The sequence below is a fragment of the Orbicella franksi genome, chromosome 10, assembly GCF_964199315.1.
Source record: "Orbicella franksi chromosome 10, jaOrbFran1.1, whole genome shotgun sequence".
NCBI lineage: Eukaryota > Metazoa > Cnidaria > Anthozoa > Scleractinia > Merulinidae > Orbicella > Orbicella franksi.
Window position 1 is genome coordinate 1,189,968 of NC_138154.1, and position 26,813 is coordinate 1,216,780.

The 26,813-nt window shown below is 38.3% G+C and overlaps 2 protein-coding genes and 2 pseudogenes across 9 annotated transcripts in view; 3 read left to right on the top strand and 1 right to left on the bottom strand.

Annotated features, from left to right (window-relative positions):
• The first annotated feature begins 5,167 nt into the window (after positions 1–5,167).
• Positions 5,168–9,477, top strand: LOC145500650 (uncharacterized). Its single transcript, XM_081480167.1, has one exon. The coding sequence runs from the start codon at positions 7,187–7,189 to the stop codon at positions 8,531–8,533; it is 1,347 nt and encodes a 448-aa protein (XP_081336293.1). The 5' UTR covers positions 5,168–7,186; the 3' UTR covers positions 8,534–9,477.
• A 3,809-nt stretch (positions 9,478–13,286) lies between these two features.
• On the top strand, positions 13,287–14,377 carry LOC145501323 (uncharacterized; annotated as a pseudogene).
• A 201-nt stretch (positions 14,378–14,578) lies between these two features.
• On the bottom strand, positions 14,579–17,784 carry LOC145501308 (uncharacterized; annotated as a pseudogene).
• A 754-nt stretch (positions 17,785–18,538) lies between these two features.
• Positions 18,539–26,813, top strand: part of LOC145501360 (uncharacterized) — an 82,338-nt gene continuing 74,063 nt past the window's right edge. For 2 of the 8 annotated variants that reach the window (XR_014051230.1, XM_081480850.1), the window contains exons 1-3: positions 21,978–24,221; positions 24,663–24,882; positions 25,196–26,813. The exon at positions 25,196–26,813 is cut by the window's right edge. The gene's annotated coding sequence lies outside the window, so the exon portion shown is untranslated. The other 6 variants (XR_014051228.1, XR_014051231.1, XR_014051229.1 and 3 more) reach the window with 6 other exon arrangements.

The following is a 26,813-nucleotide window of genomic DNA, read 5'->3' on the forward strand; positions in this document are numbered from 1 at the left end:
TTCGAAGACATGTATTTCATTCACTTAAAAGTACTTCGTAAAAATAATCGATTTTCACCATGTGCGAAACCTTCAAATGGATTAAGCTTCTGGTGGTTGAATCGCAGAAGGATGGTCTACAGATTCCTGTAAAAATTTCTTTGGGCAAATGATTGTGAGCGACGCGAGAGCTTTTCAAAGTACGTTTAAAGTGCCTATGAAGTAAAAAATAATTGCTGCTGATTTGAAAGGCTTTTCAAAGTAAAGAAGAATGGCGTTTTCCTTTTTGGAATATCTTCTTTCGTTTTAGAGATATTTACGTTTTTGTATTATAAGTGATGACGTCATAGGTGGTTCCACTAAAACAGTTCAACACTCAATCAAGAATATCTCTAGAAATATTAAAGCAGTGTTCTTGAAACTTGGCACCAGAAATGTATATCACAAAAGAAACAAAATGGCACCCGTCGTGCTGTCATCATGACAACAGGTATGCCGCTGGTCCTGTTTGAATTAAAACTAACTTTACCAGATTTTATCTTAAACAAGGATCATCCACTCCCAACAATCGAACGGGGAGAGTTAAGACAATATGGGAATCATGTGTGTTCCGAGCAGGACCCTCTGTCCCTTTTCGAAGGGTTGCAAATTGGCATATTTGGTTTTTCAGAGAAAGAGACTGGAGCCAAAAGTGTTGCCATGGCAACAACACAGAAGGTGTCATTCTGTTTCTTTTGTGATGCACATTTGTGGTGCCAAGTTTGAAGAACACTGCTCCAATATTTCTAGAGATATTCTTGATTCAGTGTTTTACTGTTCAAGTGGAACCACCTATGACGTCATCACTTTCCTCATTTGCATAATACAAAAATGTAAATACCTCTAGAACGAAAAAAGATATTCCAAAAAGGGAAATGCCATTCTTCTTTACTTTGAAAAACCTTTCAAATAAGCAGCAATTATTTTTTACTTCATAGGCACTTTAAAATACAGATATTTGTCCTTCCGTCGTCAAATTTCAATTTACGGGTTAGACATATATTTTAGCACGCGCCACATGTCTTGAGCTATATTAAGTTGAAATAGACACAGAGCTGATAATTTCGAAATGTTCTAACCTTATTTGCGGTAAATAAAGTGGCCGGGTATTCTGAAGTTGCTCCAATTTCGAAATGTTCTAACCTTATTTGCGGTAAAAGGGAAGTCCAAAAACCGATTTGAGGTGTTTCCGTCACCATTCGTCGCACATAAAAGCAGAAGTTTGCTTTTGTTTACACAACGTCCGATGTACATCCCCAACTGTCAACTTATTTAATGGTCGAATACCATGAATCTACGACCCTCTTTCGACACATATGATCACTACTGCATCTAAGTCAAAAACGGCTAAGTGATTTGTAGATAGTTGATTGCTTTGCACTCCACCAAAACATTACGCTTGATCATGAGGCCCTGTTAGGGGTAAATTCCGACAAGCGACATGGCCTTGAAACGGCGACATGAGAGCTATGAATTGGTGACGAACGACAGATTACTCCAGCGAAATAGAGAAAGCGACAACGATGGCAAGATTGACCGACAACGAATTTCGGAACTGAGAATGCAGTGATTGTTTTAAACGTCTGAGTCGAAGTGAAGACACATTTCCAGAGTTTTAAATGTGTTGTCCTCTCTCACGCGCAATGTCGACAGGTCGTGAAACCCAGGCTTTCTTTTATATGCTAAAACGTCCACATCGAATAAATCGAGTCCGTCATTGCTGAGTCTTCAGCAGATGTTAAGGGTTCCGCCAAATTCAAAGGAAGATTATAGATAGGAGAGATTATCTAATTGAGGCCGTTGAGATTTTGAGTTAAAGAAGGGTTTTTAAACATAAACATAGTGAAAATAGTCATAGGTTCGATTGTACTTTAGATCCAAATACTGACTGGAAAATGGCTGAAAATAGCAATTCCAAGCGTCTTAATTTCAAAATTTCCCGGGGGGAGCATGCCCCCACATCCCCTAGGAGGTTAGCAACTTCAGCGCTCAAAAGTATGCCCAAGCCCTTAGAAAGCATGCCCCCAATATGCCCCGCAGCACGCCCCCAGCCCCTACAAAATTTTGAAAAATTGAAGTAGCTAAGAAGTCTTTTCCTTCATTCTGAGTCGAAATGTGATGCTTTTAAAGTAACCATAAAGTAATTATTAAACCCATTGACCCGAGAAATGCTGGCTCTGCATAAGAATTCCTACTGCTGAAAACTGTTCAAAGCAAGTGCAAAACGTACAAGGAGTAAATTATATCCAAAGAGATACTTAGTTATATATGTACTTGACTAAAACAGCAGAGGAACCTTCAATGCATGAGAAATAATAGTTTCAGCGTGAGAGCGCAAGGTTGAATTCGTTTGCATAAGCCTCATGCTCAATGCGTGAGACTTGAGAGCACTGAGTCGGTTTTTTTTAATAAACAAAGGTATTACGATGTGTTATATGTGTAGCTTCGTTTTAATCGAACAAGGTCAAATTTCCCGACACAACTCCTCTGAGACGAAATTCCGACAGGCGACATAGGAATCTTGCGAAATGCCGACAAGGCTGGTGACGAATTTCAGATAGGGGACATGGGTACCCCCCCTAACAGGGCCTCGATCATCGTTTGATTTATTGCTGCTTGAATACTACGGTGGCCCACAACTGTCACATCAAAAACAAATTGCTCACATCAAAAACAAATTGCTCACATCAAAAACAAGTTGCTCACATCAAAAACAAATTGCTCACATCAAAAACAAATTGCTCACATCAAATTCAAATTGCTCACATCAAAAACAAATTGCTCACATCAAATTCAAATTGCTCACATCAAAAGCAAATTCCTCACATCAAAAGCAAATTGCTCACATCAAATTCAAATTGCTCACATCAAAAACAAATTGCTAATCGCTCACATCAAAATCAAAAACAAAAACAAAATCATTACTCACTGGTCAGCGGCTACGTTAAAAAGACTATCCCCAGTTTTCACTCGATTTTTCACTTGACCGCTATTTTTTCGTTCGAGTCCCGTTGTTTTGAGTTTTGTAGCTATTTGACAGCTATTTACCAGGCAAAATTTAATTGAAAGGGTTTTTTGTTTTCTTTCTTTTGTAATATAAATATTGCTGTAATGTTATCAAGGAGGATCCCCCTTTTCCCATCAGAGTAACCAGGCCATTTGATACTTTGTCACTGATATATTTTTAGCCTTGTGAATTGTCAACAGACTCTTTATCTGTTCATCTGAAGCAAATGTACCAGGTTTTTTCATACTCTCTTAGTTGCTCATCATTAAATTGTCTTTCAGTTTGAATATACTTGTCCTTATTCACTTTCAGTATCTGGTATCTAGCGGTTTATTCTGTTTGATATAAAGGTAGTTTAATACAAATGAAATGGCCAAACGCCTATATAACTAGATAAACAACCAGGGCCATCAAGCTCCAGCTGGATTCTCGTTCTAACTTCTGTTTCATAAAAATCGGCACCCCTGCGTTGCACACCGAGTGATTTGTATCACTCACCATGAAACTTAGACAGGAACAAAATGATAACATCGTATTTGTATCCTTGACTGAAATAATATCTTAGCACAAGCTCCTCCTTTGCCGCAAAAGGAGCAGTAATTGTAATCAAGTAACAGTTTCTTTACAAATTCCTCAGGTATAAAGAGCCCGCTAGCGTGAAGTTCTTGCTCACTTTCGTTACCCGCCATATTGCACACAATCAAGCATGCTCAACCGCTGACCTATCTGTAGTGGAATTTAGTGTTCGGTTGGAATTTGATGTGAGCAATTTGAATTTGATGTGAGCAATTTGCTTTTGATGTGAGCAATTTGAATTTGATGTGAGCAATTTGTTTTTGATGTGAGCAATTTGTTTTTGATGTGAACAATCTGTTTTTGATGTGAGCAATTTGTTTTTGATGTGACAGTAGTGGGCCACCGTAGTAATCCTTGCTTGCAGCGGTTCGTTGTTTGTTCGTCACGCAATGCTGTCGTCCCGTTTTAGGGGGTAGGGGTAGGACAATTTCTATCCTAATACGTAAGGGTCCGAAAGGCTTGGAACCACTGGGAGCACACAGTCTTGTTGAGTAGGAAGAGATTAAATTAAACAATGAAAAGAATGAATAGTTAGCCATTGCCCGTGTTGTCATCTTTTACTAGACAACCGCTACCTACACGCCCTGCGTGAATACTGTAACGCTAAACTCGTACCTAGGTCTTTTCGCGCTGTGCAATTATTTTTGGTTTACATATAATACAGTGGGCTACCCTCGGGGAAATGGGAGGTGGCCGCTTAATAGGTGTTGGCAGCTTAAGAGAGCTTGACTGTAAAAATCGAGAAAAAAAGGCTTTTGCGGCGGATGCCAAAAAATTTTTTTTTCCAATTTTCTTCAAAAACATTTTGCAGGTCGAGGTTCTATAGAAAAAGCAATACCTGCAATATGGAGGTCATAGGGGTTTTATTTGGGAAGAAATGACGCTTGCAAGTTCACACCAAATGATGTGACTAATATCCCAGGGTCAAAATGTCCAACTTCAGCTGGTGAAGTATGAAAAAGGAAATCGCGACTTCGGGCGGTTGAACAGCGCTGTTTTTTTGCCAGTGCCATTCAAATATGTATTATTTTGTGAATTTCAGGTCAAAAGTTGTTTTCCTATGATAGTTGTTTAATAAACGGAGTTTAAATCTCGTAAACTCTAAACCAGCCAAAACAGTCGCTTAAAAATTGCGTTAGAAAAAAAACTGCAAAATTCTGTGGGTCCAACCAATTATTCAGGCTGATTTGTTATTTATTCTTTAGATAACATATCCCTCTGAAGATAAAATGAAAAATCTGTTTGGGATTTCTGATTTTAATCCGTCTTCCATCACAAAACTTAATGCAAACAACGAGCCGACTTGAGCTTAAATTTTTGCATGTTTGCGTTCCGACAAGCAAGCTCTACAAAAGTATGGCTGGTTATTGCCATTTTAAAATTGCATTTATACTTCCATTTCAAAATTAATTTGTTGCAATACAACCATAAAATGTAGTACAAGCTGCCAATCATTTTTAGTGAATATGAAAGTGAATTAAAGTGAATTTCAGAGTATTTCTGCCGGATTTGATTACAGGCGAACATGTTTATTTCATATTTGTGATGAACTTCGGTAAATTTGTTTTGTGCTTTTGTTGCTACTTTTGGATCTCTTATTCATCGCTAAAAGGTGAGTTCGATATATTTTTTTCAGGTGTTTTTTCCAGTCACAATGGGTCAGTGCGTTTCGCTTTCGGTTCGTGGGAAATGAAATATCTGGCTTCGATATTTGTCCCTGTAAACTACACACAAAACAGGTTTTATTACTCATTACTGAGCTCAAACTAAATGATGGAAAAAGATAATAGCCAGCGTATAATACATACAAATATGAATACTTCAAACTTTATTCGCTCTTGGTCGAATTTGTATGAAATACTCAATGGACGGGCCAATGCAAACGCAACTATTTTCGTGTTCAACTGAAAAGTAAACATCAAAGAACAGCATTGTTTAATAGTATTTGCTTTCATTGAATCGCATGCTCAAAACTTTCCTGTTGCTGAAATGCGGTACAAAGGTTTTGCTTTTTCAAAGTAGCAAGCTTTTCACTGGTTAAGTCACGTTATTCTTTATGTTACATTCAATTAGAGAGTGTCGCGACTAGCTACCCACACGGAAATTCGATGAGCTGCTCTATCGGTACCTTGATTGGAAGTGAGTGTGGCACTACTCGTCGAAATTAAGCATAACGCAAGAGACAATTCCTATTTCACTTTGCGAGAAGGATGTGAGTAAACACTTGCATACGACAAGTGTGACTGATATCAGCACAGAATATGACCTAATACTGACAAGGGCAGGTGTTGAGTATGACTGGACGAGAGTATATATCAAGAACAACAGTGTGCCCAAAGCACAGATATCAGCTCGGTGGAGGATGGTTCCAGACCACACTGGCAAAGCCAAGCCAGATCGTAGTATTAACAAACTACAGTCCAAAATCATATTTCATGAGCTGAAAAATTTAGTGCCGGTGGGTTCAGGTAAGATTAATTTATTCTTGCTGATGTAGAAATGTCATAATTGCATGTTTTTCAATTATACTTTCCGATTTTGTCGTAAAAAGGAAACACTCAAACAAATGATGTCAAGCGCCGTTTGGACCAAAGATAGCCTGTGAGCAAAGTCAAACAAGCAAGCTGGCGAGGAGTCTGGGGCAGGAGAGGGAAAAGCCACGTTTTTCCCGCTTCAACCCTTTGCACTTCATCGTGATCAGGCTCAGTGCAAAGAAGAAGACGAGTCTCTTAAGAAGCTGAATGACTTTTTGGTGAATCGTGACTGTAGTCCAGTGCGGTACCGTGTTAGAGGTATGTTGTCCGAGGCAGCAGAACGCACTAAAAGAGAACATCTAAGAAAAGTTAGGCAAGGTATTGTTGCTGTCGTAGAAACAATTGTACCTGGACAGAAAGATGAAACCTGGGCAGAACTGACAGGGTCGGGTGTCTTGGATGCTCAATTTAATGCTAGAAAGATGGGGAGAATGCAGATAGAGGCGGACCATTCAATACATGCGCTAGTTGCTGCTTACCGCCAATCTGAGGCAAGAATCACTAAGTTGCAGATTTTGTCAGTTATTGTCGATATATTCCCGCAACGGCAAATTCAAGATCTACTCCCTGAAGTAACAAAATACCAACTGTTTCAAGCTAAAAAAAATATTTAATTCCGTGTGGAAGAGGGCAACCCTTACCAGCTGTTCCTAAATACCGCGTTAGCGTAACTTTGCCCAAAATAGACCACTTCATTGGGTTCATATCAAGTCCTCATTTTGTTCAAGATGTTCCCGACGGTACGTGCACGCTGAAGTTATCTTCGGGAGAGACAATCAGTTTGCCTAATGTTGTATGCAATATGGTTGCAGCGAGGATAATCAAGCAATACGTATCATATTGCAAGGAAATCGCATTCAGCCATTTAAGTGAAAGAGAGCTGTACAGGGTTTTAAAGTATTGTCCCGCCCAACAGAAAAAAGCACTACATGGCCTGGACAACATCAGCGCTGATGGACTGCGTGGAGTTGAGAAGCTTGAAAATGTTATCAGGAAGCTTGGAGAAAGGGGCAAGAGTTCTGAATAGGTAACTGGAGTGATCAACCTTTTGATGGCTTTCAACAGTTATCTGAAGGACAGCTATCGTCTGCACGTCTTCACTTCCTCGAGGTGTCCAGACTACTGCAGTATGTTTGCCTTGAGTGATCTATCAGAGCCAGAATTTTCTGAAGAATGTGATCACTCCCATGATTTGGTGTGCAATGACTGTGAAAGTCTTTACCATCTAGAAAGTTTGATGAAGAATGCTTTCTCAGACCCTGAAGTTGTTTTTTACAGCAATGACGAAAAAGAAGATAAACTCCACGATGTGCAAGTTTCTCTGGAGTCAATCTATGCCTGGAAACGTCATCTGCTAAGGGCGGTACACCAGGACAGAGCAAGACAAAAAGTCTTGGATGACGTCGATCCAAGCAAGATTTTTATCACGCAAGATTTTGCAATGAAATTCTTGCCACGCCTTTTCAAGGACACACAGATGGAATGGTTCGGTAAACGTGGAATAAGTTGGCACATCTCGCACTGTGTACGTCGCACCAGCTCAAACGAATGTGAAGTCTCTGTGTACTCGCACTTATTTCGTCAGTCGATCAGCCAGAACAGTGAAGTTGTTGCTGCAGTTATGTGTCACACCCTCCAGGAAGAAAGGGCAAGACACCCAGAGATTAATGAAGCATTTTATCGAAGCGACTGTGCAGGATCGTATCATTCAGGTGGACTACTTGTTCTCATACGGCATATCCGTAGGTTGACTGGTATTTACATCAAACGCTATGATTTCCCAGAGCCACAAGCAGGCAAGGGACCGTGTGACAGGAGCTCCGCCCACCAGAAATCCCATGTTAACCGGTTTCTTAATGAAGGAAATGATGTTATGTCAGTAGAGCAAGTCAAAAAAGCTTTGGAGTCACATGGCGGCGTACGAAGTATTGTTCCGTATGTGGTAGAGTATCCAGAGTCAGCCAGTAAGTGCCCCACACCGCGTATTCCAGACGTAAGTCTTCTTCATAACTACCAGTATTGTAACGACGGCCTAAGGGTATGGAAAGTATACAATATTGGCACCGGGAAACTGGTTGCATGGGAGAATCTTGATAAGGATGGCAAGATACTACCTTCTGAACTTAGAATCATTCAGAGCGGATCACTGGGGAATAGTGAATCTGTTAAGAAAGATAATACGGCAGAACTGCCTGGTCCGGTGAAACCTGTAAGGTCACCCGAAGAATCTGGAGACGAGGAGAGAGATTGCGGTCTGTTCAGCTGCCCTGAACCAGGGTGCGTCAAGCAGTACATTACAATGGGCAAGCTTGAAAAGCACATCGCTGCAGAGAAACACGCCTTTGAAGACGTTTCTGAACCTCTTGGTGATAAAGTAATCAAGAGATGGGCCAAATAGTTTCAACAGGTAACGTCAGAGAATCTTTCATCCCAACTGGAAAACAAAATCTCTGCACTCCGTCTCACAGAAGACCTCAGCGTGACCACACATCAAGTTCTTCAGAAAGGCTAGGCTTTGAAGGTACCTAAGCGGGCAACACGTTTGCCTGACAAGGTCAGAAATTACCTCCAAGAGAAATTTGACGTCGTTAATGCTAGAGGACATAAAGCTGATCCTGTGCAAGTTTCCATCGACATGAGATGTGCAAGAGATGAGCTTGGTAGGCGCTTATTTGCCGAAAGCGAATGCCTTCAAACACAGCAGATCCATTCATTTTTCTCCAGGCTTGCCGCAGCACAGAGAAAGACCGTGCAAAGCCCAGCAGATCTAATTGAAAACGAAGTACGAGATGTAGAAAGTCAAGCAGAGCAGTATGAAACGGAGTTGCAAGAGTTGCGTGAAGGTATCATCGCTAAGGTCGCAGAGAAGCACCCTATATGTTATGAACGCTTTAACCTGTGTGAACTAAGTCAGCAAAACAAGTTGAAAAAGTTCAACATAGACATGCTTGTAAGGATTTGTGAACATTTTGAATTAGATATCCCCACTGTTTCCAGAAACAAGAAAGGAGGGTTTTATTAATCAAATCAAAGAGCTCATTGGAAGTTGCAGCTGCAATATGTAACTGTTTCAGTTAGATTTACTAAGATAGACGTTCATTTCATAGAAACGCTGGTTTATGCAACTGAAGCTCAGAAAAGTTTCGAGAAAAGCGAAAAAAAAAAAGGTACCTGATTACATTACATGCCTTAGATACTGCAGAAATTTAGTTTGGTGTATGTAACCACCATTTGGATAAAGATTGTGGTTGCATGACTTAAAAATATCAGCCCAGTGACTTCATGTTCCACGTAACACGCAAGTCTTAATTGCGACAATCTGAGGTGATGGAACCTTTTCGCTTTAAATGAAGCCAGAGAAGTTATTGTTTCTGGGAGAAAAGAAGCAAAGGCATTTTTAAATTAAAATAAATAACGAATTTATTACCTCGAAAAGTTGAATAGCCTTTTGTGTTTACGTGGTTTAGAAAAATCGGTCACGCGTGTTTATGTTGTGTGTTATTAAAAAATAACAGCTATTAACAGCATTGTCAATAGCTAATATGAAAGTTGAACTGAAAAGTATGTAAAGCCAGACAAGGAGTCTCTATTTCATAAAATGAATCAAGGCACTTAAGGAAAATTGTAGGTCAGATAATCTCAAGTTGTTTTGATTTTTTTAAGAATTTCACGTTTTCAGCTTCAGTTCTTCTACGCTGCTTGTTATAGAAACACTTAGTACACCAAAAGCAGTAGAAACCACAATTTAAGTAAGAAATGTATATTTTTCGTGTCTTTGCGGGGGGTCTGTGAGTGTCATTTTCTAGTCACGTTAACAATAATTGAAAAACAGAAACCCAAACTTTTAACACATTGGCCATCAATGGCAAAGTACTAGCGACAAGGCAGTATAATTTTTATCTCTAGAAGTGGGTTGAACCCTGCGTAAACACTTAAACAGTCGAGTGACTTTTTCCATTTTCAGTAAAGTGAAACTTACTAGGAGCTATTTGAACTACTGCATATGGAAATTGACAACTTGTTCATTGGTTTTGTAGCTATATTTGTAAAGTTAAAGCATATTACTGATAGTAAATAAAGTTATTTGCATCGGGAAGAAATATTGGTCTGTCATTGATACAACAAATCTGCTCATAAATTAGACCCAATTTTATTTATCATAATTTTCGCCAGTATTACCTCGCTATCTTTTAATTCCTTTTCTGAGGCAATTTTTTTAAAAATACTAAGAATAAATGACATCAATCTACAGCGCCTGGGACCCTTTTAACATAAAATAAGTTTCAGGTAATTTGAAGAAATTCGATTTTTTGACATCCGCCGCAGTTAATGCGAATCTTTATAGAGGTTTGTGTACCTTGAATACTTTTTCACTATCGGGTTATAAATTTAGCTAAATTTCTTAGTAAACATGGTGTCAATTCAAGACAATCATGATAGACGTCATTCTCGGAGACTCTGGGGCAGTTAGTGGGGGCGGGGAAAAAGTCTAAAAGGGTCTTCGCCCGAAATTTTTTCTCACCCGTTTAGACTTTTCCCCGCTCCCAAAAACTGCCCCAGAGTCTCCGAGAATGACGTCTATCATGATTGTCTTGAATTGACTCCATGTTCACTAAGAAATTTATAACCCGATGGTGAAAAAATATTCAAGGTGCACCAACCTCTATTAAGTGGCCAGCCACTATTAAGCGGCCACCTCCCATTTCCCAGAGGGTAGCCCAAAAATAATTGCACAGCGCGAAAAGACCTAGGTACGAGTTTAGCGTTACAGTATTTACGCAGGACGCGTAGGTAGCGGTTGTCTAGTAAAAGATGACGACACGGGCAATGGCTAACTATTCATTCTTTTCATTGCTTAATTTACTCTCTTCCTACTCAACAAGATTGTGAGCTCCCAGTGGTTCCAAGCCTTACGGACCCTTACGTATTAGGATAGAAATTGTCCTACCCCTATCCCCTAAAATGGGATGACTGCATTGCGTGACGAACAAACGAACCGTTGCAAGTAAGGATTCAAGCAGCAATAGATCAAACGGTGAGCAAACGTAATATTTTGGTGTAGTGCAAAGCAAGCAACTATCTACAAATCACTTAGCCGTTTCTTACCTAGATGCATTGGTGATCATGTGTGTCGAAAGAGGGTCGTAGATTCATGGTATTCGACCATTAAATAAGGCCCAGTTCAGACGCCGAACTTTTCATGAGCCGAACTTAATTCGAATTTGGACCGACCCAAATTATCAAAAGTACACCTGTTGATTCAGACGTCGAACTTAATTGACCGAACTTAATTTAGTTTGAACCAAAACACATCGAAACATCAGCGGTTTTCAGGCAAGGTGTATGCAGTAGGTTCGGCACATGAAAAGTTCGACGTCCGAATCAAAGCCGTTCCAAAGCCGAAATTCCCGGCTGAGCTGGGCGGGAAGAACGGCTGAGCCGTTCCAAATTCAAATAGCCGTTCTTAACTGATTCAGACGCCGAACTTTTCATGTACTGAATTCAACGTATGAGGTTCGGCTCATGAAAAGTTCGGCGTCTGAACTGGGCCTAAGTTGACAGTTGCGATGTACATCGGACGTTGTGTAAACAAAAGTAAACTTCTGCTTTATGTGCGACGAATGGTGACGGAAACACGTCAAATCGGCGTTTGGACCTGCCTTTTGCAGCAAATAAGGTTAGAACATTTCGAAATTATCAGCTCTGTGTCTATTTCAACTTAATATAGCTCGACATGTGGCGCGTGCGAAAATAGGCACCTTAAGGTGGCTCTATATAGTATTTCACAAAGCTTTGGATATTAAATATGCATAAGTAATTTCTCCCTTGGCAAATGTTTACAACATAGCACTCGGTAGAAGGTCAATAATAAAAAACCTACAGCCTTAGGCTACGTATGGAAGACACTTTCAGAACCTAAATGTTGTTGCTATGGCAACTAGTGATAGAAATGCTTGGCTTGTTTTTTTAACCTACCTGACTTCTAGACGGTGTTTCTAGGTTTCTACACGGTGAATTTTCTTTCTTTTGGGGGAAAGACAGTTAATACACAAGGAGTTTCAACTGACAAAGCTACAAGAAAATCTGTACATAATTTTCGGAGGAATTCGCAATTTTCGTTTTTGACGCATATTACATAAATGTGTGTATAAAATTTGATGATTTTTGCTTAACAGCGAGAAAAAGAAAACTCCTATCCATGTGCCAATTTTCAAAAAAATTCACCGTCTGGAACGCGCTTAAGAGCCAGTTCCTGTAAATACCGAGAATGAGATGACAGTCGCGAAATTTTCGATTTCGTCATATTTTGCCCAAATAACCTGTGTAGTGAGTTGTGTTCGAAAATACCATTCAAGGGTCTTGAAGCGCTTTAGTTTTTTCGAAATCGAGGAAAGTTTGAAAATCGCCATTTTAGCTGCCTGATGCCACCGAAAATGGCCGAAAATTGTGCATTTTCTTTTCTCTCGTACAGATCAACGCGATGATATCTATCAATATACTTTGGGTACCTCATAGTGCATGTCTTGCTGTTTCTAAAGCATTAATTTGATTAGCAAAAGCTCCAAGTATAATAATATTTTAGGCCGATACAAGTACCTTCATCGAAGCTCATAAGCGAAATGGCTAATTTTAACTAATTTCAATACCATCAAAAGCCCACTGGTACATTGAATTTGAAGTCGAAACTAAAATTTTCTGAAAGCCCATAGTCTATATTATGTTGTGTGAAAGTCTCTTCCGCGGCCCGAAAAAACTAACCCGTCAAGAGACATAAACGTGTGGTACATTTTCAGAAATTCGTCATTCGTGAAACCAACATGGAACTTGGCCAGCTACCTTCATCAAGAACAAAAATAAGCTAATGGAAACCTTTTTCGTCAATAAGGATACTTGCAATGTTTTTTTTTTCCTTTTAGATTGACCACATGATTAACTTTTGCAAACATTTGCGGTTAAATCAAAATAGACGCTGCTTTTGGTACATTTCGATCACCGGCACGCGCATATCGCCCGAAACTGATTTTCCTTCCGCCTACTGTATGTTTCTTTTTGAAGGTTACAACTGTAGCACACATTATTCATTCAGTATCGGCAGTTTTGATTTTTGTGGAACACCCATGGCCACAGCCAAACTTGACTTCAAGTACAAAAAACATTTCATAGCCAGAAATCCCGTACAGTCAGCGGCTCGAACGGCGGGCGCGTAAATTTCTGCATTCAAGATGGCGGATAAACGAAGAAGAAAGCATTCCCAAGGCTATTATCGGAGCTTAAATGCTCTCAATACGGCAGATTTCATTGAGAGTCGGTGGAAAAGGAAAAAAGGCCCTTAATTTCAAGTGGAAAGAGTTTTAAGCTGCAGGAGAAATAAAGGAAAGGTAAATAAGACGCTTGTTTGAAGCACGTAACGTCACTAATGAATTGATAACCTTATGTACACTTTTTACCGCACACATAAACAAGTGTTCTATGTATTTTGTCTTTAAGAATGAGTACCTAATTCGTTGGAAAGGGTACAGTTCGCTGGAGGACACGTGGGAAGTGGAGGAAAACCTTAATAAAACCGCAATAAGGTGCTTCTTTTAGCATTATTTTGTCCAGTCAAAATTAAACGTACGAACTTAATTTTTTACTACTCCTCGATCTAGTACGAAATAGTTTGGGACACGAGAAGAGAAGATAACAATTTTATGTCATCTTTCGCATTATAAGCAATTTTGTTAGTGTTTTTATTTGGTTATTGTTTCACTTTCTGCAAAAATATTGCATGTATTTTAGACAATAATGGATCCCAACTATTTTCTTTAGGGCATTTAGAATGTCCAAACCCTCAGAGGAAAGAATTAAAGAGGGATCTGATCTACTGGCAGTTGCTATTCTCCAGCATCTCAAGAGCAAACATCAGACAGCCTCAGCCACAACTGTAGTAGAAATTAGACATGATGTCTTTAATTATATTTTTAGAGGACGAGGAAGACCCAGCACAAAATCTGGTTGTACTTTGTTAGAGAAGACTGACTTTAACCGCTGTTCTTTTTTAAAAGAATGTCCCGACTGGGACTCTTACATAGACAACCTTGGAGATGGCACACAAGTCATATTTCCAATTAGAGCAAAACCTTTTGTGAGCTTGGGACCACAGACACATAAACTTGTGGAGGGGAAGCTTGTACCTAAGCCCAGATACCATCTCGAAAAAGTAAGTTTAAGTTTTAACAAGCGCTCAATTGCAGTATTGTGATTGAAACTGAGAATGTGAATGCATGCTTTTAGATGGGTTTAGGTACAAGCTAATACCCTGCTTATTAAGCGCATTAATAACCCTGCTTTTAAGAAATTATGTTGTTATGTCAAGTCAGAAAGTTACATAAAGGCTTTGAAATTGTTGTTTATATTTGTTTATATTTTGAAGATTCCTCTGTTTATGTGCATGCTTTGTAGCTGCTCAGGCTAGACTCTTTTTTTTTTTCTGTTTTGTTTGTTTACCGTTTCCTTTCCCTTTTCTGTTTCCTTTTCCCCCATCGTCTATATGCCTTTTTCTTTTATTTCCCGGCCTTTCATGATCTGTGCCATTTCTTGCTTGGGGTTGTTCATTCTGAACTTGTGATGTAGATGTGTCTGGCAAGTTGTTGCTTTCCATGTTGGGTATGTTTGCTTCAGGTTGTCTCTTTTTACCCACACGCTTGACACTGATTTCTTGCTCCCAGTATTGAGAATTGTGTTTTGTGTACTTTCTGCTTGCTCTTTCTCTTTCTCTTAGAAGCCATTGTCTGTTTTCAAGTCTAAGAATATCTCCAACTGAGTCAAAGTGGTTTGATTTTCGAAGCACTACATTCCTTGCTGAGTCATTGTTTTTCTCAACTCCTTGACCAGTGAATACTTTTAGAGATTTATGTGTATGGAGGAAATAAGGGACATGAGCAAAAAGTACATGCATATATGGAGTAATTCTCTTTCTTTCATAGCCAATTCTCTTTCCTCTGAGAGAAATAAAGGTCTCCAACCAGTTTTGTGCCTTGTGCCAAAAAGTGTCAACAGATTTGTCTGAGGACCAGGAATTTATGTCTTCATACAAACTTCTGAAATCACTCCACACCTTGGATATTTCAGTGCAGGTATTTGGCTGCAGCACTTTACAGAGATTTTCTGGTAGCAAGGAGAGAATTTTCTTCTTGTCGTTTCCAAACAGACTTGTAAATTCATACTTTCCAGTGCCTTTATTGTCAGCTGGATTTCGGAGTTCCCAAACATCAAAACCCACACCATAGGATCTGATCTCACTCACGAGCTTTTTCAAATGGATGCCTTGAGGCTCTTTGGATGATTTTTCGAAATCTTCAATCTTATCCCAGTCAATGACTTCAGTGATAATGTTGTCTAGCATCACATCCATTACACGTAGCAGCAGGTGTAACTCATCTACAATGACATGGTCAAGGTCTATGTTCAAAAGTGGTTCCTTCACACAGCAGTAATCACCTTTTCCTTTCTTCACCAGCTCCTTAATTTCCAATAGTGTTCTCATCATTGGTGGTGAATTAAAGTGATGGAAATGCTTGTCTGTTTCCCACCTTTTGTCTTTATGGATTTTACACCATAGGCAGGCATATAAAGATGTAGCCCCCTTAAGTCCCATGACTGTCAGTAGAAATTTATAGTCCCCTCCTAGGAAAAACTCGAGCTTAACTTCTTGACCATCAACACTAATAGTGCCTTTGTCAATCAGAGAATTTATTTCTGAAAATGTAGTCTTGAAAGATACCTGTAGTGTTTCATACTTTTCACTACCATTGACTACTGCAATGGTATGATTTCCTTTGGCAGACATAACTTCGTCTTGTTTCTGGAGTAGTGCACGAGAGAAGAATGTAATTAGATTTCTGTGTCATTTTAGCTCCATCCCCACTGATTTTTATTTTTAGTGTTTCATTGCCAAAATCAAACTCTGGATTTTCCTTTTTAAAAGCTGAAATTTGCTGCAAGAGAAGTGATTCAAATGATACTTGTGCACCTTCATTTGTTCCAGGAGTAGGTGTCACATGACAAAGTTTGTCCAGATCATTTCTGCATTGTTTAATCAGATAAGATTTTGGAAGACCATTTTCAATCATGCTAAATTCGTGGTAAAATTCATCACTGACACAGAATTTATCAAGAAGATAAAGAATTTGTTCAACTTTTTCCATGTCGGAGTCGTTTATGTTAGTAACAGGATTTGAACATTCGCCTGATTTTTGTGCTTTGGTTTCAACATTTACTTCGTATGTTTTCCCTGTGTCTGCCTCTTTAACTCTAAGTGATTCAACATGAAGGCCAAATGCTTGTGAAAACCACAAAGCTGTTTCAGCTCTAGTCAGGAAAGCCTTCAATGTGCGCTGTCTGTTCTTAGTCTCAGAAATTTTTTTTCCATTGTAGGAAAACCCTTCATCTTTCTCAAGGCATTTGATATACTCTTGAAGTTGATTGTTGGTATTTTGAAGTTGACATAGTTCCTTACCCATTCTGTTGATAGTGTCCTTCATTTCATCAAAAAGGGTTTTTTTTTCTGCCTCCAGGTTTGCATGTGCTGCTTTCCATTCTTGTAGATCATTTTGTAGAGAAACTACCTCATCGTCAACCTCTTGAAAAGAAGCTAATTGGTCTTCATGTAAATGAAATTTCAATGTTTTCTCATCCAATTGCTCCCAGTTTCTCTTACCTTTATTTGTGCGATACAGTGATAGAACATTTGCTGCTCTTTTTGCAAACTGCTCATGGACATTTTGGCGTGTACCCATGTCATCGTTGATTACAAATGCATGTGCTGGTGTACACATATCAATTAAATCTGGAAACATTAGCTTTCTTCCATCATTGACATAGTAAAACTTGGCCTTCCCATTGCTTTTGGTATATAGAATTCCCTGGAGGCCTCTATAGTTCCAGAGGAAGTTGATATTCTCAGAGTTGTTTGTAGTTTCTAAAAGAAAATTTAAAAAAATAATCAATAAAAACAAACATACTCTCAGGCATAAATCAATCAATCAATGGACAGTATAGAAGAGAATCCTGGCTTTATACACTGTAAATAATCATATTTACTGAATATATATTTAAAAGAAAATTAAAGGTGAGTGAGATTTGAACCCACAAAAAAAGTATCCACTGAAAAAAGGAGATCCTGTTGATAATAAAGTGTATGGTAGATCACAAAATAATGAGGACAAAAATGATGTATTTTGCTCTCACATCACCTTTTTTTAGCTGGATAGACTGGCCTTCATCAGGGTCATGTTAAGGCCTCGTGAAGTACATTTTATGCAGCTGAAATGTTGGTGATGATTATATATATATTTTTTTATGTTATGTTACTTTGTATCTTTCATCTTATGGATATTCCCTTCCCCTTTCACTCTCTACCACCCCTACCTTCTTATCAAGGAATCACCAGAGAAGGTTAAGAAAATATACCAAAAAGTTTACAAGGTTGTAAATATCAGGACAAAATTACTCACCTTCTTGATGAGAGGAATTAGCATCTTGACCCGCTGCTTGAAACTTTTCTTGCTCCCTCACAAGATAATACCACTCTTTAATGGTTGAATATGCCAAAGAAATTGTTAAGGCTACCTTTCTTGTTGCTATGTTTCTTGCATATTGCAAAGATTTATCTACAATATTGATTTTCCAAGGTTGAAATGATTTATTTGGTGGTAGTTCAGACATGGCATTTATAAATATTTTATTTTCCCAAGATTTTCCCGCAATCTTCCCGCTTTTTTCCAAATCCTGCCGGTTCTCATGTTCAGCGGCTTTCCTATTGCAAGAGGGAACACCACTGACCAAGGAAACGAGGAAAAACAAAATGGCTGTCGAAGAGAACGAAAACAGACGGGAGCAACGGCCATTCTTGCCTCAGTGTAATGGCTCTCACTTCGTTGATGACATTTACAGAAAATAGCACTTTTTATCTTGAAATGGCACTGCCTTAGCTGCTGTTTATATGGGAGAAGATATCTTAATTGGCGAGCTTTTCATCTTATCTTTCGAATGCAATGCTGGGGAAATGTGTCGGTACGACGATCTTTGCATCAAGAGCTTAAGAAAATATGAAGGTAACCACCATTTACAGAGACTTATGGGAGAAAGGTACGCTTATTTCTGAGGTTACGTACCAGTAAAAGGCACCGACTAAAACAATTGTATCATCGCATGTTGTTCGAATAAACTGTTGTTTATACATTGTGTTTCGCATTTTTAAGCTGGGGAAAGCTGTGTTTTAGGCAACATTAGCAAAAACTGGCAAAGTTTACATTACTCTCCACACTCTCTCTATGTTCGGCCGCCATATTTAAATCCACATGTGTGCCCCCTGCGCATGCTTGGCAGCCATGCTGTATGGAATTTCTGGCTATGTGAAACGTGAAGTTTGAGTAAACAATCGATTACAGTTGGATCCATCATGTTTGGCGTAAATATTCGAACACAACCATTTCATGCAAACAGGCACACTTTACTTTAAAATCCTGGTCTGAGACCAGGTAATGCCGATAACAAAGCGCGAGCAGTTGACGAAACTTCATGATCAACTGTCGAAACGTTGTACTCGTGGAATAAGCAAGATGATTCAACCTTTGTAGCGGAGCTCCGGCGGAGCCCCATACCCATATAGGGGAGAAAAGGAAACCCATGAATTGATTTTCTCATGGTTATCATGGCTAACGGTATTGCTCGTGGGCGCGTACGCACGACGACGACGACGACGGAGTCGCGCAAGATGGCGGCCATACTCCAGCTAATAGGTTGACAGAGACATGCACCCTCAGTTGGTAGCGGGTGAATGCCATTTTTCTTGGCGGGATTTTTAAAGAAAAACGATAGCGGAGGTTGATTTAATATTTTTAAGACAGGGTTGCGCTGAAGCAAAAGACAGAAAGCAAGAATTAACAGGCAAAGAAGTAGCGAAGAATATCGCGAAAAAGACTGAGCGGGCCAGCGCTGGGGAAGGAGGCGAAACAGTACTGAACAATGCCGTGAATTATAGCTAGTCAAGGGCTAGAGAAAGGAGGTGAAATAATACCGAACAATGCCGTGAACCAAAGCTAACGAGGGCTATAGAAAGGAGGCGAAAGTACCCGACAAATTGATTCAGAAGACTGCCGAACTCCCCATGGCCAAGTTCAAAATTCGCGCGAACGTGATGCTGTGCAGCCGTGCAAGAAAATTCAAAAGTCACCTGATTTGATCAGGTGATGAACATTAGAGAAATCAAACGTACCCGAGTGTTTTAGAGAAATTGCAAAACACTAAACGTAGCGGAAAGAAGTGGTTGATTCGTTGATCTATCGAAAATATAACTTCAGTTTAGTCTTCACAACTTTTGCTGCAAGTTTCTGCCTGGAAGATTTACACTGGCCGAACTGAATTGCCAACTTGCGGTAAGGGACTTTTGTTGTTGCGTTTGGTATGAAAATTAACAAGTTTCCTCGGCGATATAAGCTTATTTTCAATTGGAATCCATTAAAAGCCTTCCTTATTTGAAGCCATGCTGTAAGAGATTTTAAAAATCGCATCGTTTTAATTTCGCTCGTCTCTAAACAATAACACGTGGGTCGCTTTGGAGGTTGCTGTAAGTTGTAAACAAATTATGTTTTCTATCGATTTTCGTCGTCAATTTAAGCTTATAACCTCACATCTAAAAATAAGCTTAACCAAAATCGTACTTGTAAACACGGCCGGGCGAGTTTTGAAGTTTTCTCTGGTTTAGTTAGCACTGCCGCTTCGTAGACTGCTAAAATTTGTTCTTCTGTTGTTGAAAACTGAACCAAGAAAGGTCTACAAACCATTTTAAGCCGAAGCGAACAGGATTTGCTAAATTTACTTTTGTTCCTATGTGAATATTTGCATATTGTGATTACAAAGTATGGAGATTTCCTCGTTTTGTTAGTTCAATTTATTCGGTTTGGCGAAATGCTTTTGTGAATTCCGAGGTTAAATTGGTTGAAGACTGGTAAAGCTACTGCCAATAAAATGACTGCATAGCTAAATTAAGCCGTCGGCAAAAATACAGACTCTCAGTAATATTCAAATTTAAGCGTGAATAATTTTTCAAATTTAACACCGCAAGCTTAAACGAAGTTTATTTACCCTCTCTTTTATTCAGTCACCGTTCACTGAAAAGGGATTTGCTGTTGATACTCGAGCTCAGATGTAGTGATATGCATCTTGTGTTTATAATGTAGATTTCCTCGTTTTATTTTGTTGTCTGTCCAATTAGTTCGGTTTGGTGAAATGCTTATATAGTCCAAAATGTCGAGTAGACGATTATGCATGGCAATCCTGTCTGCAAATGAAGCTCTGCTTTGATTTTGATTGGCTATTTCATGTTATTTGTGCCATTGCTTTTGGTTGAGGGTACATGGACCGTATTTTGTTAATAAGAGGTTATTCCCCAATGCGGTATTTACACTTAATATGGAAATGTTCCAAAAAAGTGAGATAGTACTAATTGACTCGGTAAATTGAACAGTGTAATAGAAGTTCTTGCCCTGACCATTTCTCAGTAATAAGAAGAACTTTTACATACATATATACACAATTTAGTTGGAGAGAGTGCTCTCCTATCTCCACTCTCTCTCTCTCTCTTTACTCTCTTCTTCACACTAATTTTTTGTTTACTAACTTATTAAATGAATGTCACTGACTGTTTTCTTTTTTGTGCATGCATACTTTTTTGTTGGTCGAAGAAAGTTTCAGTTTCTTCCTGGCTGTACAGTTTCCTTTCTCCTGTCCTGTACCAATTTGTTTGTGATATAACTTCGTGAATTCTCTATTCTCCTTAAATTTTGTCTCATCAGGTTGATAGAATACACTCTCAGAGTGTTCCATCATTGTCTTGAGTCGCTACAATTTTCCGGAAAAAAGCAATAGTTTTCTTAATTTCCTTTTACTTTGTGTTAGGACTTTTTAGCCTGCCTGTAATTGGCCCATGGGCATTACGGGAGAATAATTTTCAAGTAAAGAATTACATTCGTTTTAGTGTTGAGTATTTTAAATTGTTATGAATTAGGCATTTCTTTTTATTTTTTATATTTTTTATTTTAGTCCCACGCAATGTTTTATGGTTTTACCAAGGTATACCATGTAAATGTAAATAATGCACTGGAATTGGCGAATCAGAGTGTGCATTATATCGGCTTTAAACACAAACCACATATTATAAATGACTCATGTAAATGATATTTTTATTACAGAGAACTGGACAGGGCAAGAACTTCTCCTTCTTTTGTGAATTTATATATTAATTCCTCTCAGTGCTGTCAAAATGTCTCAGGAACCTTCATTTCTGATAATCTATTATTTTCCACCATACCTACAGCACAGAAGCTCACCAAATCCTAACTGATAACTAACATGTGTGTATCTCTAGCCTTTGCTGTGTGCTACATGTATATTCTGTTATCCTGCCTTAACTGCTAGGAAAAATTTTGGCAGAGCTGTTTCAACAGTTTCGCTTAAATTGATTTCCAGTAACAGCGCTACATGTAGCAGTGTTATTGAGTGTGAACTTTATGGGGGATTTTAAATTTTTATTTTTTTATGATTACAGACGACAACAAATATACATGTGTATACATAACCTGATGTTGGTGTTGGTTACAAACTGTAGTTCATAATAGTCATCCTATTACAGGTAAGGGGGAAAAGTTCAGAGAGTTTAGAACATTTCTTCCCCCAGCACACCTTCTGTCTATAGGTGCAATAATTGAGAGGTTATATATATGTACGAAGAGTAATGTAAAGTTACTGTCTAAACTTAGCATTAAAATCTGACATTTGAATGCCTCCTTTGCTAAAAATTAGTCATGATTTAATTGTTATCACTCCCTGTGAATTCATAGAGATTCCAGAGGCAATTATAACCTAATGTGGAAGTCCTGTCTTCAAGTGAGGGAAAATGACACAAAAGAGTTACAATGAAAGTAAAGAGAATTGTGAATGTTGATATGGTGTACATTATACATCTTGTAAAGGCATTTGGTGAGTGCCAAAGGCATAACATTTCATGTATTGCTTTTTCAGGACAAATTATATAACAGTGACATTTTAAAAGGTGTGATCAGAAAAATAATGAGTACATTGTCCAGGCAGCATCAGTTTATGGACAGCATATGCAGACGGTAAGAGGAACTGTAAGCACTACCATGTAAGTTAGTTTTATGCTTATGACTTCTTGTTCTTGAATTTTGTGTCATTTCATCACAAGAATAGGTAACGAAAGATGCAATAGTTGTTGCAATATATTTTTGAAGGAAAACTTATAAGTCTGCCTATGCTGGATAACAGCCATGTGTAAACTGAATGTGAAGCAAACAATATGTTAAATATGGGGCAACCCTAAAACCCAGAAACCGGAATCCGGAATCTGGAACCAAAAACCGGAATCCGCAAATCAAAGAAAATAAGTTCTTCAAGTATGCGAAAATTGTTTTGCTTAGCTTTTCGACTGTAAAAAGTAAGCTGCCAAGTAAAAAGGACCTCAAACTTAACCTTTTTGAAACAAAAATTCCCCGTCTGTTGAAATTGTGCAACCGTTATTTTTAGTGAGGGCTATGATTATGAGAATCTCAGTAAAGTGCATCTTAATTTTATTCCAAGCACCTCGAGAGTGTCTAAAATAAGCTTGCTGGTAATTGCCATTTCGTTTAATAAGTGATCTTCAATTTACCGGAAGTATAAATTTATCCTTTATGTCTAGTACATACTGAACAAGATAGAAAATGTCATAGAGAACAGGATATCCATCAGTAGCAGCCCCCTGTACATTGACGGTCACGCCCCCCAATTTCGAAGTCCAAGGGCTAACCCGTCTGGTTTAAATATGAAATTTGATTTTTCCAACAGATACGAGACCAATTCCAGATTAACACAATTTCCACACATACTGTGACAAATCAGCATTTCATATTCTTGGCGGCCATCATATTAAAACAATTTGTAGAAATGTTGCACACTTACTTCCGTCTGCTTCTCACTTGCTGACAGATCAGACCACATGCTGTTCAAAGATGCTAAAAGACTGCCAGAAACTCACTGCAATAGCCTATAATAGCTTGTTGTTAATGTGCTGCTCACCAGTCTTCTCAGAGCAATTTGATCTAGACAAGAACCGGGCTCTCACCAGGGCCAGCTTGAATAAAAGATGGGTAACTTAGTCTATGAGCAGGCTCTCGTGTTTGGGCTGGGGGTGTGAGTGGCAAAGCCGCATGAAGGCTCTTGGTGACATGCCAATGCAGAAAAACACTAGACACCTATTTAGCCTGCTCAGACAATAGAGACAGATACTAGAGCCTGCTCACAGGCTATGAGTAACTCTATCCACCCAAAAAATCAGTAACCCTGACTGGATAGTGATGTACCCAATGGATAGCTTTATGCAGCTTTTGAACAACGGGGCCAGATATATAGCTAAGGGTTGTTCAGAACTAGTCAATAATTTTTTAGCAATTACAGTCTGTGGCTGAAGTAAAGCCAAGAAAATAAATAACAACAAAATGATTTTTGCTCATATTTATTTATTAGACATTGCTGAAGTGAATTATTTCTATCATCATTCATAATATCTGGATTCCAGATTCTGGTTTTTGGTTCCGGATTCTGGATTCCAGATTCTGGATTCCGGATTTCGGTTTCCAAATTCAGTGTTTTAGGGTTGCCCCAGATGATGTATGTGCATATGTTAATCTTGAATAATCTGAAATTTCAGAGAGTTTAAAAATATCATATCATATCTGTGATGGTTCTGAGGTGGAGGGCTGTTACATGTACATGCAAATGTCTCATGCACAATTTTTCACTCATTATGATTCAGGTGCAAATAGTTTCTGTATCTGTTGATGTGCAACAATCTACACCAATATTTCAACCTAATAATGTACAGTGTATATTAATTAACCAAATTATGCTGTTTGTTTTTAGTTGGCCAGTGCTACTACATAGTAATGTGATGTTGAAGTGCACAAATTTACAAACATGCCCAGTGTCAACTTGTCAAATACATGTATATGAACTGGCCAGACAGTGTAGATTACAAAATTCTCTGAAAGGTAAGATGTTTCTTAAACATTATTTTGTAATTAATGATTTCTCAGACATTGTTTTCTTCAAGAAAAGATTCATACCCCACATGGAGGTTTTTTCTCTATTAGAGCTCTTGATTCCTGATACTTTAATTTGGAATTTCTAAAGACTGGCCGTGAATGGGTGTTGGGTGTGAATATCTTCTGGAACTGCACATTCATTCATTGAGTAGGCAAGAACATCAGTATTTATCCTGACAAACTCTGATTTTCTTCTGGAAGCTGAACTCATATACAGTTGTACAGTTATATGTACAACCAAACAGCCTGGATGACCCTGTGATTGGGACTGTGCACATTGTTGTAACCCTCAATGTTCCAGTTTCTTGTTTGAAGCAAATTGCATTTGCTCTCGAAAGCAAGTGGCGAAGTTCATAACAGTTATGTAAGTTTGCTTTGTATTATCAGGACAGAGCCTGCCACAGTGAAAGTTGGAGTACCAACCCCTAGCATTTGATTCACTACTAACACTCAGTAAACAGCTAACAATGAAGTACACTGTATATCAAAGAAAGGAATTACATGCCTGTTCCTGTCAGTCAATATATGAACAGGTTACAGATGGGGAGCCTGTATTAAAACATCAAAGATTTTCAAAGCAACCATGGCCTGGTGAGATATTTCTGAGGTAATATAAATTTAAGGTCCTTATGATTGTTTATAGGCATTGATTTTTATTGTAAACAATATCTTACTGAGTGTATTTTTCTTCTGTGCTAATTGTTGGAGAACACAGAGGTCACTGTTATGACAGAGATATTAATTTGTGAAAAGTTCTATAAACAAATGCATCTGGGAACAAATTAATTTATCATGGATGCAGCTTCTGAGAGATCCCCAATATTAATGGAACATACACTGTTCATACAGTACATGTAAAAGAGTTTAGTAATTCATTACTTATGATTGTAATGCTTTGTTTGGTTTCTCTGTATTTACAGACAACTTGATGGGATTATAAATTCTGCACCAAGTTCATTGAATAAACTGACTTGGAGGTTCAGTTCTGCAACCCATCCTGTTTGTAGTAATATCATAGCTGCAACATTGTGACAGATACACTGCATTACATTATTAAGAAACACATATTAACTAATTATTTTTAAGTGCCTGTTAATTTAATCAGTTTTTCTTAGAGATAATTTACTCATGGTTTATTTAAATAATTGGCTTTTTGGCTTTAAAATGATATTTATTGAGCTTTTAAATCAATTTTGTGATAATCTGCATTGGACATGGCATAAATTGATATTTTGCCAACACGAAATGGAGAACTGGGTCTTAAGCAAAATTGCAGGATTAGCATTTTTGTAGAAAGAAAGGGTTGAGAAATTTGTGACATTCTACAGACAGCCTTGCCATTCGCAATGTCCGATAAGGTTAATTTGTTCCATTCTGTTGTAGAAATAGTGTTCTCTAATTTATAAATTATTTCAATCTGTTGTTTAAACGATTGCCTTATAACCCCATGTCTGGCTTTGGTGCATGTAGGATATTGATGTATTTTTTATCCATTTTGCTGTAAATTATCTTAATTGATGTGTCAATCAAAACATATCTTGGATATGCTGGGCTCTTCTGACAAATGTACCTATGCCTCATAACCTTTGAGTGCATTTGGTTGTGTAGTGCAGACAAAATACATGTACATAATATAACTTCCTCTTAGCTCACTGATAATTCTTGGTATAATTTAATCATAGCAAAATTAATCAATGGAACCCAATCGCAGCTCTTGTAGTCCACAATGCCAGTCGAGAAAAAGAACAAATCACATTGAAATTGAATAATAAAATTATTATTAGAAGCCTATGCAAGTATTCATGATCAGCAAAAAAAAAATATCGTAATTACCATTCATGCGAGGGTGATTTTGCTTATTGCAAACCCTTCCAGCAGGAGGAGACTCCATACAATAGTGAAGATGGCTAAATGTATCTTTGGGGACAAGTTAGAAAACAAAACTTTCCAACTTTTCACATATGTATACTGTTTTGGTATTTTTGTGAGATTTCATTTGGTAGAGATTCAGGGACTGAGTATATTGTAACCACTGCATTTCAATCAGTCCCCACAACAACAAAAATGTGTAAACTTCTTTTGTGTGGGAGTCCCCATGTTAACTAAGGAAGAATATAATGATTAATGACAATGCCTTGTCTTTCTGAATAAGGTAGGAAAGAACAAGAAATGCCACCAAGAAGCACAGAAGACAGTTCTGTTATGTGATCAAGATTTTTGGTAGCTTCCCAGAAATCCTTGAAATCGTGGCTCTATATTTCATAATCACACCATCTTACACCTCGATCTGCTGAAGTAATACTAGTTCCGGCTGAAACTATTAAATCATTCGCAATTTACCTCATACATGTTGGATTATTTTCATTAGTAACAACATTCCGAAAAATAACTGAGGAGCTCCGCTTTTAGGCTGGCCTAAATCTATATATTATTTCTTACCCGTGTGCTTGCAATTCTTATGGATACAATTGCCCCTGTCTGTTACCACCAGATTTATGGATGAATCGTTCGTTTCTTATCACTTAATATGGCACATAC